This window comes from Lampetra planeri, chromosome 1, assembly GCF_965212315.1.
Source record: "Lampetra planeri chromosome 1, kcLamPlan1.2.h2, whole genome shotgun sequence".
Classification (NCBI taxonomy): domain Eukaryota; kingdom Metazoa; phylum Chordata; class Hyperoartia; order Petromyzontiformes; family Petromyzontidae; genus Lampetra; species Lampetra planeri.
Window position 1 is genome coordinate 28,408,137 of NC_136107.1, and position 18,223 is coordinate 28,426,359.

Below are 18,223 nucleotides of genomic sequence, written 5' to 3' on the forward strand. Positions count from 1 at the left end.
AAATCAATACTATGCCCGTGCATTATGCAGGATTAGCAGCATCAAAGGGGGGGGGGGGGGGAAGGGGGGGAGCATTAACAAAGGAAAGGAATGTTAATAGTATGTAGCTGTAGTTACTAAACAACCACGTAAAAAACTACAGTATAAACTGCATGACAAACTAAAGTATAAACTACATAGCATCATCAGTAAACTTACTATACTCTACAATAAGCTGAGTTACTAACAGTAAGTAATACATGAAATATTCTACGTTGTAAAAAATTATATAATATGCTTCCATCTAAACTTTATTCTCTTACATCACACGCGTCTATACCGTACTATATACTTCCATAGGCAAAACCAACATTAAATTACATACTGTATTGCTATAAACCACCCTATACCTTATACATTTTTAATATAACACTATGTATTATTCTACCCACCCTAATGTGTATCAAAATGGTTTATTACGTCCTTCCAGTGATTGCTAAGCCAGAATCCATCTTCTCGGTTAAAATTGTCTCTGTGTTTGTAAATGTGGATCGCCTCATGTACGAATCTCTCATGATAGCCAGATGGCTTGCAGAGAACCTCTGTCTTGGAGAAGTCAATGTCATGTGAGCCCACTGAGTTGTAACAGTGATCTGCCACGGCTGAGGTGTTTGTCCTACAGTGTTTCAGGTCAGCTTTATGTTCACGGATGCGGTCCGAGACATGTCGTTTGGTTTCCCCAATGTAACTGCTACCACAGAGGCAACTTAGTTTGTAGACACCAGGGTACTGTATGTCTGGAACCACATCTTTTACAGACGGTACCAGATCACGGATTTTATGTACTGTGTTGAATCGGACCTGGATCTTGTGTTTAATCAGGATTTTGGAGATCTTTTTTGTGACCCCAGCAATGTAGGGTAAGGTGATGGTCTTGAAAGGCTCCTCAACAGGATCTTTCTTGGTGGTTGGAGTGATGGCTTTGCGGATTGTGTAGTCGGAGTAACCATTAGCCTTAAGAGCTTGGCGTACGTGTTTGAGTTCACTGGAAATGTGTTCATGGTCGGAGATGCATTGGGCTCTATGATATAGAGTCTTGATGAGAGAATTCTTCTGGGATGGATGGTGGTGGGAATCCGGTTTTAGATAAGCATCCGTGTGGGTGGCTTTCCTGTAGACAGAGTGGCTCATTGAACCATCAGGTCTCCTTTTGATTAGGACATCCAAAAAGGGTAGCTTGCCATCATTTTCGACTTCCATGGTGAATCTGATGGCTGGGTGTATGGAATTGATATGGTCGAGAAATTGGTCTAGAGCAGGCCGGCCATGTGGCCAGATGACAAAAGTGTCGTCTACGTACCTCTTCCATAAGGTCGGGCGTAGAGTCGCAGTCTGGATGGCGTCCGTCTCAAATTTCTCCATGAAGATGTTGGCTACAACCGGAGATAAGGGGGAGCCCATTGGGGTGCCCTCAATTTGCTTGTAGAAGGTTCCATTCCAGGTGAAGTATGTATTGGTTAAGCAGTGTCTCACCAGGGGGGGTACCCCAGCATTCAGTCCTTGATGAACCAAGTCTTCAATGATTGCGATGGTGTCAGGCACAGGCACCTTGGTGAACAAGGAAACCACATCAAAACTGACAAGCAGGTCGTCTGGGGACAGGGCAATCCCCTTGATTGTTGATACCAGGTCAGTAGAGTTTAGTACTGCAGAGGTGGTTTTTCCAGTGAAAGGCCGTAGGATTTCGGACAAAAAACGAGCCAGTTTGTAAGTCGGGGAGTTGATAGTAGAGACAATGGGACGAAGAGGTGTATCTTCTTTATGTATCTTTGGCAAGCCGTACAATCTTGGTGGCCTGGCTGCAGAAGGTTTCAACGAGAACTGTTTGGTCTGATCAATTAATGCGGTTGAAGCAGAAATGATGTTGTTGGTTTTGGAGACGAGGCTGTTGGTGGGGTCTCTTTTTATTTTTGTATAGCTGCCATCGGTGAGTAGTTCTTGAATTTTGTTGTTGTATTCTATTTTGTCCATGATGACAGTGGCATTGCCTTTGTCGGCTGAGAGGATGACAATGTCATCCCTCTTTTTTAATTGAGCTAATTCAAAACGCTCATCTTTGCTGATGTTGCTAGCTGGCATCTTAGCGTTTTTGAGGGTTACAGAGATTTCCGATCTTGCTACGTCTGCAGCGATGTGACTCAAGCCCTTGAGAGCTACATCTACTCGAGCAATTATATCATTAACTGGTATGTGTCTAGGTGTGACTGCAAAGTTTAGTCCTTTAGCTAAAACGGATTTCAAACCTTCAGAAATAGGACTGTTACTGCGATTAATTACGACTTTGTTAACATCTAGCTTTTCAATGTGTGGGTCCGGTTTCTTGTTTGAGAGGCGGTTGAATTTGGAAATCAAGTTGTCCTTACATTTAGTCGACATAGCGGCAGCTGAAGAGGCAGTCATTTTTTCCACATGTTCCCAATCCGATGTGGACATTGTTGCACTCAAGGATAAGTGTGATTTGTAGAGTGTCTTGTCTAACTGATCTAGTTCGGTGCGCGTAAGTCTGATTTTCTCTGAGATAAGAGCTAAGCTAGTTCTAGACAGAATTCGTTTCGCATTAGAAGAAGTTACAGCAGCAGATGTTAGTGTAAATGCGTTCGGTATTACCTTAGAGTCGCGGCATCTCTTCAGAAAGGTGAGAGACTCGATTAGCTGAGCCTTCTTGTCCCGGAGCTTGTTGAAGGATCTCAAAGTTATGTGGAAACCCTCCCCGTAGAGGCGGTTAAATTTCGATTTAAAGCTTTCGTGACTGCAGGGATTCATCTTCTTGGTTCTTTCGGTAAAGTCACGTAGAAGGGAAGTAATAAAATAATAAAAATAAAACATAATAAAACAATTCTCACGACGTTTCGGCCACAACGCAAGCAGCCATCCTCAGGCGAAGAATGAAACACCCCAAGCTTGGAGCGTATATTTAAGCTGGGTTAGAGGGGGGGGAGGTGGGAAGAAGAGCGCCTAAACAAAATAATTTGCATATCAAGAGGAATTCAGCATATGGAAAATGCGTAGGAGGTGGGCGGGGGGGGGTTCCAAATCAATACTATGCCCGTGCATTATGCAGGATTAGCAGCATCAAAGGGGGGGGGGGGGGGAAGGGGGGGAGCATTAACAAAGGAAAGGAATGTTAATAGTATGTAGCTGTAGTTACTAAACAACCACGTAAAAAACTACAGTATAAACTGCATGACAAACTAAAGTATAAACTACATAGCATCATCAGTAAACTTACTATACTCTACAATAAGCTGAGTTACTAACAGTAAGTAATACATGAAATATTCTACGTTGTAAAAAATTATATAATATGCTTCCATCTAAACTTTATTCTCTTACATCACACGCGTCTATACCGTACTATATACTTCCATAGGCAAAACCAACATTAAATTACATACTGTATTGCTATAAACCACCCTATACCTTATACATTTTTAATATAACACTATGTATTATTCTACCCACCCTAATGTGTATCAAAATGGTTTATTACGTCCTTCCAGTGATTGCTAAGCCAGAATCCATCTTCTCGGTTAAAATTGTCTCTGTGTTTGTAAATGTGGATCGCCTCATGTACGAATCTCTCATGATAGCCAGATGGCTTGCAGAGAACCTCTGTCTTGGAGAAGTCAATGTCATGTGAGCCCACTGAGTTGTAACAGTGATCTGCCACGGCTGAGGTGTTTGTCCTACAGTGTTTCAGGTCAGCTTTATGTTCACGGATGCGGTCCGAGACATGTCGTTTGGTTTCCCCAATGTAACTGCTACCACAGAGGCAACTTAGTTTGTAGACACCAGGGTACTGTATGTCTGGAACCACATCTTTTACAGACGGTACCAGATCACGGATTTTATGTACTGTGTTGAATCGTTTTTTACGTGGTTGTTTAGTAACTACAGCTACATACTATTAACATTCCTTTCCTTTGTTAATGCTCCCCCCCTTCCCCCCCCCCCCCCCCTTTGATGCTGCTAATCCTGCATAATGCACGGGCATAGTATTGATTTGGAACCCCCCCCCGCCCACCTCCTACGCATTTTCCATATGCTGAATTCCTCTTGATATGCAAATTATTTTGTTTAGGCGCTCTTCTTCCCACCTCCCCCCCCTCTAACCCAGCTTAAATATACGCTCCAAGCTTGGGGTGTTTCATTCTTCGCCTGAGGATGGCTGCTTGCGTTGTGGCCGAAACGTCGTGAGAATTGTTTTATTATGTTTTATTTTTATTATTTTATTACTTCCCTTCTACGTGACTTTACCGAAAGAACCAAGAAGATGAATCCCTGCAGTCACGAAAGCTTTAAATCGAAATTTAACCGCCTCTACGGGGAGGGTTTCCACATAACTTTGAGATCCTTCAACAAGCTCCGGGACAAGAAGGCTCAGCTAATCGAGTCTCTCACCTTTCTGAAGAGATGCCGCGACTCTAAGGTAATACCGAACGCATTTACACTAACATCTGCTGCTGTAACTTCTTCTAATGCGAAACGAATTCTGTCTAGAACTAGCTTAGCTCTTATCTCAGAGAAAATCAGACTTACGCGCACCGAACTAGATCAGTTAGACAAGACACTCTACAAATCACACTTATCCTTGAGTGCAACAATGTCCACATCGGATTGGGAACATGTGGAAAAAATGACTGCCTCTTCAGCTGCCGCTATGTCGACTAAATGTAAGGACAACTTGATTTCCAAATTCAACCGCCTCTCAAACAAGAAACCGGACCCACACATTGAAAAGCTAGATGTTAACAAAGTCGTAATTAATCGCAGTAACAGTCCTATTTCTGAAGGTTTGAAATCCGTTTTAGCTAAAGGACTAAACTTTGCAGTCACACCTAGACACATACCAGTTAATGATATAATTGCTCGAGTAGATGTAGCTCTCAAGGGCTTGAGTCACATCGCTGCAGACGTAGCAAGATCGGAAATCTCTGTAACCCTCAAAAACGCTAAGATGCCAGCTAGCAACATCAGCAAAGATGAGCGTTTTGAATTAGCTCAATTAAAAAAGAGGGATGAGATTGTCATCCTCTCAGCCGACAAAGGCAATGCCACTGTCATCATGGACAAAATAGAATACAACAACAAAATTCAAGAACTACTCACCGATGGCAGCTATACAAAAATAAAAAGAGACCCCACCAACAGCCTCGTCTCCAAAACCAACAACATCATTTCTGCTTCAACCGCATTAATTGATCAGACCAAACAGTTCTCGTTGAAACCTTCTGCAGCCAGGCCACCAAGATTGTACGGCTTGCCAAAGATACATAAAGAAGATACACCTCTTCGTCCCATTGTCTCTACTATCAACTCCCCGACTTACAAACTGGCTCGTTTTTTGTCCGAAATCCTACGGCCTTTCACTGGAAAAACCACCTCTGCAGTACTAAACTCTACTGACCTGGTATCAACAATCAAGGGGATTGCCCTGTCCCCAGACGACCTGCTTGTCAGTTTTGATGTGGTTTCCTTGTTCACCAAGGTGCCTGTGCCTGACACCATCGCAATCATTGAAGACTTGGTTCATCAAGGACTGAATGCTGGGGTACCCCCCCTGGTGAGACACTGCTTAACCAATACATACTTCACCTGGAATGGAACCTTCTACAAGCAAATTGAGGGCACCCCAATGGGCTCCCCCTTATCTCCGGTTGTAGCCAACATCTTCATGGAGAAATTTGAGACGGACGCCATCCAGACTGCGACTCTACGCCCGACCTTATGGAAGAGGTACGTAGACGACACTTTTGTCATCTGGCCACATGGCCGGCCTGCTCTAGACCAATTTCTCGACCATATCAATTCCATACACCCAGCCATCAGATTCACCATGGAAGTCGAAAATGATGGCAAGCTACCCTTTTTGGATGTCCTAATCAAAAGGAGACCTGATGGTTCAATGAGCCACTCTGTCTACAGGAAAGCCACCCACACGGATGCTTATCTAAAACCGGATTCCCACCACCATCCATCCCAGAAGAATTCTCTCATCAAGACTCTATATCATAGAGCCCAATGCATCTCCGACCATGAACACATTTCCAGTGAACTCAAACACGTACGCCAAGCTCTTAAGGCTAATGGTTACTCCGACTACACAATCCGCAAAGCCATCACTCCAACCACCAAGAAAGATCCTGTTGAGGAGCCTTTCAAGACCATCACCTTACCCTACATTGCTGGGGTCACAAAAAAGATCTCCAAAATCCTGATTAAACACAAGATCCAGGTCCGATTCAACACAGTACATAAAATCCGTGATCTGGTACCGTCTGTAAAAGATGTGGTTCCAGACATACAGTACCCTGGTGTCTACAAACTAAGTTGCCTCTGTGGTAGCAGTTACATTGGGGAAACCAAACGACATGTCTCGGACCGCATCCGTGAACATAAAGCTGACCTGAAACACTGTAGGACAAACACCTCAGCCGTGGCAGATCACTGTTACAACTCAGTGGGCTCACATGACATTGACTTCTCCAAGACAGAGGTTCTCTGCAAGCCATCTGGCTATCATGAGAGATTCGTACATGAGGCGATCCACATTTACAAACACAGAGACAATTTTAACCGAGAAGATGGATTCTGGCTTAGCAATCACTGGAAGGACGTAATAAACCATTTTGATACACATTAGGGTGGGTAGAATAATACATAGTGTTATATTAAAAATGTATAAGGTATAGGGTGGTTTATAGCAATACAGTATGTAATTTAATGTTGGTTTTGCCTATGGAAGTATATAGTACGGTATAGACGCGTGTGATGTAAGAGAATAAAGTTTAGATGGAAGCATATTATATAATTTTTTACAACGTAGAATATTTCATGTATTACTTACTGTTAGTAACTCAGCTTATTGTAGAGTATAGTAAGTTTACTGATGATGCTATGTAGTTTATACTTTAGTTTGTCATGCAGTTTATACTGTAGTTTTTTACGTGGTTGTTTAGTAACTACAGCTACATACTATTAACATTCCTTTCCTTTGTTAATGCTCCCCCCCTTCCCCCCCCCCCCCCCTTTGATGCTGCTAATCCTGCATAATGCACGGGCATAGTATTGATTTGGAACCCCCCCCCCGCCCACCTCCTACGCATTTTCCATATGCTGAATTCCTCTTGATATGCAAATTATTTTGTTTAGGCGCTCTTCTTCCCACCTCCCCCCCCTCTAACCCAGCTTAAATATACGCTCCAAGCTTGGGGTGTTTCATTCTTCGCCTGAGGATGGCTGCTTGCGTTGTGGCCGAAACGTCGTGAGAATTGTTTTATTATGTTTTATTTTTATTATTTTATTACTTCCCTTCTACGTGACTTTACCGAAAGAACCAAGAAGATGAATCCCTGCAGTCACGAAAGCTTTAAATCGAAATTTAACCGCCTCTACGGGGAGGGTTTCCACATAACTTTGAGATCCTTCAACAAGCTCCGGGACAAGAAGGCTCAGCTAATCGAGTCTCTCACCTTTCTGAAGAGATGCCGCGACTCTAAGGTAATACCGAACGCATTTACACTAACATCTGCTGCTGTAACTTCTTCTAATGCGAAACGAATTCTGTCTAGAACTAGCTTAGCTCTTATCTCAGAGAAAATCAGACTTACGCGCACCGAACTAGATCAGTTAGACAAGACACTCTACAAATCACACTTATCCTTGAGTGCAACAATGTCCACATCGGATTGGGAACATGTGGAAAAAATGACTGCCTCTTCAGCTGCCGCTATGTCGACTAAATGTAAGGACAACTTGATTTCCAAATTCAACCGCCTCTCAAACAAGAAACCGGACCCACACATTGAAAAGCTAGATGTTAACAAAGTCGTAATTAATCGCAGTAACAGTCCTATTTCTGAAGGTTTGAAATCCGTTTTAGCTAAAGGACTAAACTTTGCAGTCACACCTAGACACATACCAGTTAATGATATAATTGCTCGAGTAGATGTAGCTCTCAAGGGCTTGAGTCACATCGCTGCAGACGTAGCAAGATCGGAAATCTCTGTAACCCTCAAAAACGCTAAGATGCCAGCTAGCAACATCAGCAAAGATGAGCGTTTTGAATTAGCTCAATTAAAAAAGAGGGATGACATTGTCATCCTCTCAGCCGACAAAGGCAATGCCACTGTCATCATGGACAAAATAGAATACAACAACAAAATTCAAGAACTACTCACCGATGGCAGCTATACAAAAATAAAAAGAGACCCCACCAACAGCCTCGTCTCCAAAACCAACAACATCATTTCTGCTTCAACCGCATTAATTGATCAGACCAAACAGTTCTCGTTGAAACCTTCTGCAGCCAGGCCACCAAGATTGTACGGCTTGCCAAAGATACATAAAGAAGATACACCTCTTCGTCCCATTGTCTCTACTATCAACTCCCCGACTTACAAACTGGCTCGTTTTTTGTCCGAAATCCTACGGCCTTTCACTGGAAAAACCACCTCTGCAGTACTAAACTCTACTGACCTGGTATCAACAATCAAGGGGATTGCCCTGTCCCCAGACGACCTGCTTGTCAGTTTTGATGTGGTTTCCTTGTTCACCAAGGTGCCTGTGCCTGACACCATCGCAATCATTGAAGACTTGGTTCATCAAGGACTGAATGCTGGGGTACCCCCCCTGGTGAGACACTGCTTAACCAATACATACTTCACCTGGAATGGAACCTTCTACAAGCAAATTGAGGGCACCCCAATGGGCTCCCCCTTATCTCCGGTTGTAGCCAACATCTTCATGGAGAAATTTGAGACGGACGCCATCCAGACTGCGACTCTACGCCCGACCTTATGGAAGAGGTACGTAGACGACACTTTTGTCATCTGGCCACATGGCCGGCCTGCTCTAGACCAATTTCTCGACCATATCAATTCCATACACCCAGCCATCAGATTCACCATGGAAGTCGAAAATGATGGCAAGCTACCCTTTTTGGATGTCCTAATCAAAAGGAGACCTGATGGTTCAATGAGCCACTCTGTCTACAGGAAAGCCACCCACACGGATGCTTATCTAAAACCGGATTCCCACCACCATCCATCCCAGAAGAATTCTCTCATCAAGACTCTATATCATAGAGCCCAATGCATCTCCGACCATGAACACATTTCCAGTGAACTCAAACACGTACGCCAAGCTCTTAAGGCTAATGGTTACTCCGACTACACAATCCGCAAAGCCATCACTCCAACCACCAAGAAAGATCCTGTTGAGGAGCCTTTCAAGACCATCACCTTACCCTACATTGCTGGGGTCACAAAAAAGATCTCCAAAATCCTGATTAAACACAAGATCCAGGTCCGATTCAACACAGTACATAAAATCCGTGATCTGGTACCGTCTGTAAAAGATGTGGTTCCAGACATACAGTACCCTGGTGTCTACAAACTAAGTTGCCTCTGTGGTAGCAGTTACATTGGGGAAACCAAACGACATGTCTCGGACCGCATCCGTGAACATAAAGCTGACCTGAAACACTGTAGGACAAACACCTCAGCCGTGGCAGATCACTGTTACAACTCAGTGGGCTCACATGACATTGACTTCTCCAAGACAGAGGTTCTCTGCAAGCCATCTGGCTATCATGAGAGATTCGTACATGAGGCGATCCACATTTACAAACACAGAGACAATTTTAACCGAGAAGATGGATTCTGGCTTAGCAATCACTGGAAGGACGTAATAAACCATTTTGATACACATTAGGGTGGGTAGAATAATACATAGTGTTATATTAAAAATGTATAAGGTATAGGGTGGTTTATAGCAATACAGTATGTAATTTAATGTTGGTTTTGCCTATGGAAGTATATAGTACGGTATAGACGCGTGTGATGTAAGAGAATAAAGTTTAGATGGAAGCATATTATATAATTTTTTACAACGTAGAATATTTCATGTATTACTTACTGTTAGTAACTCAGCTTATTGTAGAGTATAGTAAGTTTACTGATGATGCTATGTAGTTTATACTTTAGTTTGTCATGCAGTTTATACTGTAGTTTTTTACGTGGTTGTTTAGTAACTACAGCTACATACTATTAACATTCCTTTCCTTTGTTAATGCTCCCCCCCTTCCCCCCCCCCCCCTTTGATGCTGCTAATCCTGCATAATGCACGGGCATAGTATTGATTTGGAACCCCCCCCCGCCCACCTCCTACGCATTTTCCATATGCTGAATTCCTCTTGATATGCAAATTATTTTGTTTAGGCGCTCTTCTTCCCACCTCCCCCCCCTCTAACCCAGCTTAAATATACGCTCCAAGCTTGGGGTGTTTCATTCTTCGCCTGAGGATGGCTGCTTGCGTTGTGGCCGAAACGTCGTGAGAATTGTTTTATTATGTTTTATTTTTATTATTTTATTACTTCCCTTCTACGTGACTTTACCGAAAGAACCAAGAAGATGAATCCCTGCAGTCACGAAAGCTTTAAATCGAAATTTAACCGCCTCTACGGGGAGGGTTTCCACATAACTTTGAGATCCTTCAACAAGCTCCGGGACAAGAAGGCTCAGCTAATCGAGTCTCTCACCTTTCTGAAGAGATGCCGCGACTCTAAGGTAATACCGAACGCATTTACACTAACATCTGCTGCTGTAACTTCTTCTAATGCGAAACGAATTCTGTCTAGAACTAGCTTAGCTCTTATCTCAGAGAAAATCAGACTTACGCGCACCGAACTAGATCAGTTAGACAAGACACTCTACAAATCACACTTATCCTTGAGTGCAACAATGTCCACATCGGATTGGGAACATGTGGAAAAAATGACTGCCTCTTCAGCTGCCGCTATGTCGACTAAATGTAAGGACAACTTGATTTCCAAATTCAACCGCCTCTCAAACAAGAAACCGGACCCACACATTGAAAAGCTAGATGTTAACAAAGTCGTAATTAATCGCAGTAACAGTCCTATTTCTGAAGGTTTGAAATCCGTTTTAGCTAAAGGACTAAACTTTGCAGTCACACCTAGACACATACCAGTTAATGATATAATTGCTCGAGTAGATGTAGCTCTCAAGGGCTTGAGTCACATCGCTGCAGACGTAGCAAGATCGGAAATCTCTGTAACCCTCAAAAACGCTAAGATGCCAGCTAGCAACATCAGCAAAGATGAGCGTTTTGAATTAGCTCAATTAAAAAAGAGGGATGACATTGTCATCCTCTCAGCCGACAAAGGCAATGCCACTGTCATCATGGACAAAATAGAATACAACAACAAAATTCAAGAACTACTCACCGATGGCAGCTATACAAAAATAAAAAGAGACCCCACCAACAGCCTCGTCTCCAAAACCAACAACATCATTTCTGCTTCAACCGCATTAATTGATCAGACCAAACAGTTCTCGTTGAAACCTTCTGCAGCCAGGCCACCAAGATTGTACGGCTTGCCAAAGATACATAAAGAAGATACACCTCTTCGTCCCATTGTCTCTACTATCAACTCCCCGACTTACAAACTGGCTCGTTTTTTGTCCGAAATCCTACGGCCTTTCACTGGAAAAACCACCTCTGCAGTACTAAACTCTACTGACCTGGTATCAACAATCAAGGGGATTGCCCTGTCCCCAGACGACCTGCTTGTCAGTTTTGATGTGGTTTCCTTGTTCACCAAGGTGCCTGTGCCTGACACCATCGCAATCATTGAAGACTTGGTTCATCAAGGACTGAATGCTGGGGTACCCCCCCTGGTGAGACACTGCTTAACCAATACATACTTCACCTGGAATGGAACCTTCTACAAGCAAATTGAGGGCACCCCAATGGGCTCCCCCTTATCTCCGGTTGTAGCCAACATCTTCATGGAGAAATTTGAGACGGACGCCATCCAGACTGCGACTCTACGCCCGACCTTATGGAAGAGGTACGTAGACGACACTTTTGTCATCTGGCCACATGGCCGGCCTGCTCTAGACCAATTTCTCGACCATATCAATTCCATACACCCAGCCATCAGATTCACCATGGAAGTCGAAAATGATGGCAAGCTACCCTTTTTGGATGTCCTAATCAAAAGGAGACCTGATGGTTCAATGAGCCACTCTGTCTACAGGAAAGCCACCCACACGGATGCTTATCTAAAACCGGATTCCCACCACCATCCATCCCAGAAGAATTCTCTCATCAAGACTCTATATCATAGAGCCCAATGCATCTCCGACCATGAACACATTTCCAGTGAACTCAAACACGTACGCCAAGCTCTTAAGGCTAATGGTTACTCCGACTACACAATCCGCAAAGCCATCACTCCAACCACCAAGAAAGATCCTGTTGAGGAGCCTTTCAAGACCATCACCTTACCCTACATTGCTGGGGTCACAAAAAAGATCTCCAAAATCCTGATTAAACACAAGATCCAGGTCCGATTCAACACAGTACATAAAATCCGTGATCTGGTACCGTCTGTAAAAGATGTGGTTCCAGACATACAGTACCCTGGTGTCTACAAACTAAGTTGCCTCTGTGGTAGCAGTTACATTGGGGAAACCAAACGACATGTCTCGGACCGCATCCGTGAACATAAAGCTGACCTGAAACACTGTAGGACAAACACCTCAGCCGTGGCAGATCACTGTTACAACTCAGTGGGCTCACATGACATTGACTTCTCCAAGACAGAGGTTCTCTGCAAGCCATCTGGCTATCATGAGAGATTCGTACATGAGGCGATCCACATTTACAAACACAGAGACAATTTTAACCGAGAAGATGGATTCTGGCTTAGCAATCACTGGAAGGACGTAATAAACCATTTTGATACACATTAGGGTGGGTAGAATAATACATAGTGTTATATTAAAAATGTATAAGGTATAGGGTGGTTTATAGCAATACAGTATGTAATTTAATGTTGGTTTTGCCTATGGAAGTATATAGTACGGTATAGACGCGTGTGATGTAAGAGAATAAAGTTTAGATGGAAGCATATTATATAATTTTTTACAACGTAGAATATTTCATGTATTACTTACTGTTAGTAACTCAGCTTATTGTAGAGTATAGTAAGTTTACTGATGATGCTATGTAGTTTATACTTTAGTTTGTCATGCAGTTTATACTGTAGTTTTTTACGTGGTTGTTTAGTAACTACAGCTACATACTATTAACATTCCTTTCCTTTGTTAATGCTCCCCCCCTTCCCCCCCCCCCCCCCCTTTGATGCTGCTAATCCTGCATAATGCACGGGCATAGTATTGATTTGGAACCCCCCCCCGCCCACCTCCTACGCATTTTCCATATGCTGAATTCCTCTTGATATGCAAATTATTTTGTTTAGGCGCTCTTCTTCCCACCTCCCCCCCCTCTAACCCAGCTTAAATATACGCTCCAAGCTTGGGGTGTTTCATTCTTCGCCTGAGGATGGCTGCTTGCGTTGTGGCCGAAACGTCGTGAGAATTGTTTTATTATGTTTTATTTTTATTATTTTATTACTTCCCTTCTACGTGACTTTACCGAAAGAACCAAGAAGATGAAATTAAACTAATTATTAGAAGTCTTATTTAGCTTTTTGGCTGTTCCCAGTCTTGTAATAAATTCAATTGTCATACCGATCAACCCCTTATCAGTGCCGACTTTATTACAAATTCAGACCTTATTCGTCACCCGTGCCCCTTATAAATCTCAACTTCATCCTACAAAGTCCCCAGACAAGGGAGAGACACAAATAGACAAAAAAAAAGTGCCGTATTGAAACGGCTGGACGCCGTATGAACCTTAAAACTCAATTTCCCTGTACGGGAATAGGGGTAAACCGTATGGGTTGACAGCTATGTAATGTTCGTGAGTCTCATTCAGCTCTTTGGCTGTCCCCAGTTCCGTAATAAATCGCGTTTGGTGTGCGGCGGGGGAGGTTAGGTAGTGAGAGTGCTGAAGTTACCTTGGTGAGGGCAAGATACGTCCCTTGGAGTGCTGGAGGGTTGCGACAAATCACCTCCCCAGGAGTTCCGTATGCCCGACTCACGAGCCACGTCCACAGCTCAATGAGGCGGCAGTCGCACAGCCACGGGTTGCCACTGAGACCCACGGTCGCGAGCGACTTGAGCGACAGTATCGAGCGCAGCGAGGTCAGTCGGTTGTTGCGCAACGTGAGCACCCGCAGGCGGCGCAGGCGAGCAAAAGCTCGGACGCCCAAGCTGGTCAAGCCCATCTCGTCCAGATGGAGGTGGGTGAGGCCGCGAATGCCGCGGGCCAGCCAGTTGTTTTTCAGCGATGGCACGGGGTTCCTGCTGAGTCGAAGCAAGTTCAGGTTGTCCAAAACACGAATCGCGTCCGACGGAGGGGTCGTCAGGTTGTTCCCATCGAGGGTGAGACGACGCAGACCTTGTAGGCCATGAAAGGCATATTTCGATATATTTGAGATGGAGTTGTCGTTCAGGTAGAGCCACTGCAGAGAAGTAAGACCCTGGAAAGTGTGGTCTGCGAGCCAAGTCAGGTGGTTGTAGCGAATGTAGAGGCCAGTTAACTTCTTCATTGGGGAGAAAATACCTGTGAAGCATGTGTCATAAAAAGTAGATTCATTAACTAAATAACAGTACAATTCAAACAAGCAACGACTTTATGCAAATGTAGTGGTGATACGCGCTGGCAGTAGGGATCGTGTGGCAGCGCGTGGTGATTGGCTGTGTATTGGTGACGCACGCTGACAGTGAGGGATCGTGTGGCAGCGCGGGGTGATTGGTTATGTGGTGGTGACACGCGCTGGGAAAAAGGGATCGTGTGGCAGCGCGTGGTGATTGGTCAACTAGAGTGGGTGCTCACATCGCGGTCCGCATAGGCTCCGTCCCCTCGGGAGCGGAGGACTATAAAAGGCGATGCGCGCGGGCGCTCGGGGAGTTGGTAACCAGTGAAGACGGAAGACGGAGGAGGAAGAGATAGGGCCCTGAGACCCCTAGTCCCGCTGTCCTTGTAAGGGCCGGGACCCTGTGTGGCTCAGAGGCGGGACCTTGGGACCCGCGGCCGGACGTCCGTGTGAGGGCCGGGTTGCGGGACCCAGTGGTCGTGATCCATACCCAAGCTGGGGTGGGTCTGTAAGTTCCCCTGGAAGCTACGGGGCTGGAGAGCCCGTGTGTGTGTAGCCGGATGGAACGTGTAGCGTGAGCTGTAGTGACCACACGTGTTATTGTGGCAAGGAAAAGTGTTAATAAAGTGTGCTACCCGTCAAGTGGTCTCCCGCCATAATTTACAATATTACACAAACACCAGATGACTTGTATTCATAATGAAACTATGAGACAGCTTACTTGCGTGACAACTTAACAGAAGGGGTCCAAGCACACACGGGTGAAGTATTCCGACAGTTGTTTATTCAACACATACCACACACATATAGAGATCACCGAAGACCTTGATTCATGGCCACCTCTTCCCTTATATCCACCAAGGCCCCCATTCTCAGCTTTTTTCCACGACCTGTTTACACTTCAAAAACCCTGTGGGTGTTGTGTTCTTATTCACACCCGCGGCCCATCAGGTGGCTGTTCACCGATTAGCCCTTCAATTCCATTGACTGGTACAGTATTAGGTATTATGCTGAGCCATTTAAATGGCAGAACAGGTGAGCAATGCTGCGAGTACAAGGTGTTAATTTATTACATTAATAACAGGCTCGCTCTCAGTATCCGTTTCATCCGTGGCTAGGGGTCAATTTAACGTGACAATGCAAAGAACAAAAATAAAACTTTCTAGTAAAAGATTATAGGCACAAAGAGCATGAACAACAAGAAGGATGATATTTTCCCAGTTAGAGAAAGAAATAAGGTGCAACACCACCAGCAAATCCAATACCACAACGTCCAGGCATGGGAAAACGCCTCTCATTGGCAACACCAGTGGCGACTTGGTGACCTTGAAGTGCTGGATCACTCCCAACGAGGGGTTATTAACCACTGCCATTTCATGGTATGTTTCCTACCCGAAGACCTGGTTCCCCGTGGGGATAGTGGAGGTGGCCTGAACAGACTGTTAGGGCAAGTGCTGTTAGTGAGCACCTATGAACGCTGGCACTGTGTTACATGAGTGGGTGGGTGGCCAGCACAATTTATCATAACCACGTCTGTGACAAAAGCAAATCATTATTAAATGTAACCCTAACTTTTGCAAAGTGGAACTTGATAATTAAAAGTGATATAGCAGTGTACCTAAAGAAGAACATATTTAATCGGTGCATACACGCGATATGACATTATTCATTATTATGGCATTAAAAATATAGAACAGAAGCTGATAAGTGTGCAAAGAAGCATGGAGAGTTGCACTCTTAGAATGACATTTGAGAGAAAAAGATCAGCACATAGATGAGAGAAGATACGAAGGTTAATAACATTATCAAACCTGTTCATAAAAAGTCATCAGGCTTGGGCAGGACATGTCGCATGAAAGTAAAATGGACAATGGACAATGGTCAATAATATTTTTTTTTATTTTACCTATTTTTATTTTACCAGGTAAGGCCCACTGAGCTATGTAGCTCTTTTTCAAAAGCGACCTGGCCACAAATGATAGCTCAACGAAGTGGCTTATCGTGTGGAAATGTATAGCAGCCAAATACTCTAAACGCATACTGATTCTAAATGTGGAGGGAAAAACCGGAGGACCCGGAGAAAAATCCACGCGACCATGGGTAAAGAGACATGCAAACTCCAAATATACAGCAGGCGTCAGGGTCGGGATCGGGATCGAACCTACGGCCTCCTGTATACCAGGCGAGGCAGTTAACATCTCGCCACCGCTACACCCACTCCAATAACAATGGAGTGTCAGTGAAGGTATCTGGTGCGTCCGGGAGTATGTCAATGAGGACCTGGAGTGATTATATCAATTCATTTACAGGTGCTGGGTGGAGTGTTGCATTGCAATATGTGAGGTAGCGGAGGGCTTGGGTTAGGCCTTCATCCAGCAGTGGATTGATAATGGCATACGATGATGTAATAAATGAAAAATATGAGGTAGTACCTGAACAGATGCTATCCAGTTGGTTATAGTCGAGGTAGAGGTACGTAACGCTGACAAGTCCATCAAATAATCCTACCTGGAGGCTCTTCAAACTGTTGTTTTGCAGGTAGAGATACGTCAGCTCGGAGAGGCCATTGAAGGCACCAGGTTTCACAATCGATAACTCGCAGTCGATGAGGTGCAACGACTTGAGCACGGACAAATTTCGGAAAGCGTTGGTTGGCAAAGTGCGGAGCTGGTTTCCCTGCAGGTCGAATTGGGAGGTGTTCGAGGGCACATTTTGTGGAACTTCACTGAGTCTGGCATCGAGGCAGCTCGTGTGCCTCTGAGGAAGTAGGCACCTGCAGTGTGCCGGACAGGCAACGTCCGATTGGGCTATCGCAGTTGTCGGCGTCATTTCTAAACTCGTGCTTGTGCTCTGAAATAGCAGCACGATAGAGAACACGAGGTCAGTGAAGCAACGTCTTGAAGTCTCAGGCCACCGCGAGGGCTTGCTGCAACACACAGGTACGTGCACACATACACACACGGGTACTAAATATGGTAATAAAAATAATATGGAAACTCTTACAACTGAATCTCAATTTACATATACCTTGAGAACATTTAAAGTATACGTTTTCTGTCAATAACATTAAAGCATGCAACTGATATGTTAAGATATTGTATTGTGACAAAACGTATCGAATATATTTATGCCCGATTCTGAATGCAGATGAAAATGATATTTAAATAAATCGGCAATGTTTTTTTTGTTGCTTAGGCATGATATGAGATGCAAGCTCAAACATTGTTTACTCTCCAACAATATAAACCAATACTCACTGTAGCCCGCGTCCTGGCATGGCGTCTCGGGAGGGTCACCGGTGCTGGTGTCGTGTTGTGGTTTGTGCCTCAGTGAGCCCGTGAGAGACAGCGACGAGGCGGCAGGACGAGTGGGGGAGGTGATGGGGGAAGATGGGGGAGGGATGGAGGGGATTGGGGGGAGGTGATGGGGGGGAAGTGATGGAGGGGGGATGAAGGGGATGGGGGGGGAGGTGATGTGAGAGGGGGAGGAGGTGATGTGAGAGGGGGGGATGGAGGTGATGGCGGAGGGATGGAGCGGGTGGGGGGAGAGGGAAGGAGGTGATGGGGGGGGGGAACCCCGGTGCCAGGCTTCACCGTCAGCAAGGGGTCTACACCACGTGGCCCTTCCGACCATTGTCTCAATCCCCGCTGG

At 44.7% G+C, this 18,223-nt stretch overlaps 1 protein-coding gene across 1 annotated transcript in view; it reads right to left on the bottom strand.

Moving 5' to 3' along the window:
* Nucleotides 1-17,966, bottom strand: part of LOC144720945 (uncharacterized) — a 28,052-nt gene extending 10,086 nt beyond the window's left edge. The window contains exons 1-3 of the mRNA XM_078598139.1: nucleotides 17,830-17,966; nucleotides 17,005-17,498; nucleotides 13,931-14,538 (exon numbers count right to left, since the gene is read on the bottom strand). Coding sequence (XP_078454265.1) covers nucleotides 13,931-14,538; nucleotides 17,005-17,498; nucleotides 17,830-17,849 — 1,122 coding nt within the window. The 5' untranslated portion in view covers nucleotides 17,850-17,966. The remainder of the gene's footprint in view (nucleotides 1-13,930; nucleotides 14,539-17,004; nucleotides 17,499-17,829) is intronic.
* Between the last annotated feature and the right edge of the window lie 257 nt (nucleotides 17,967-18,223).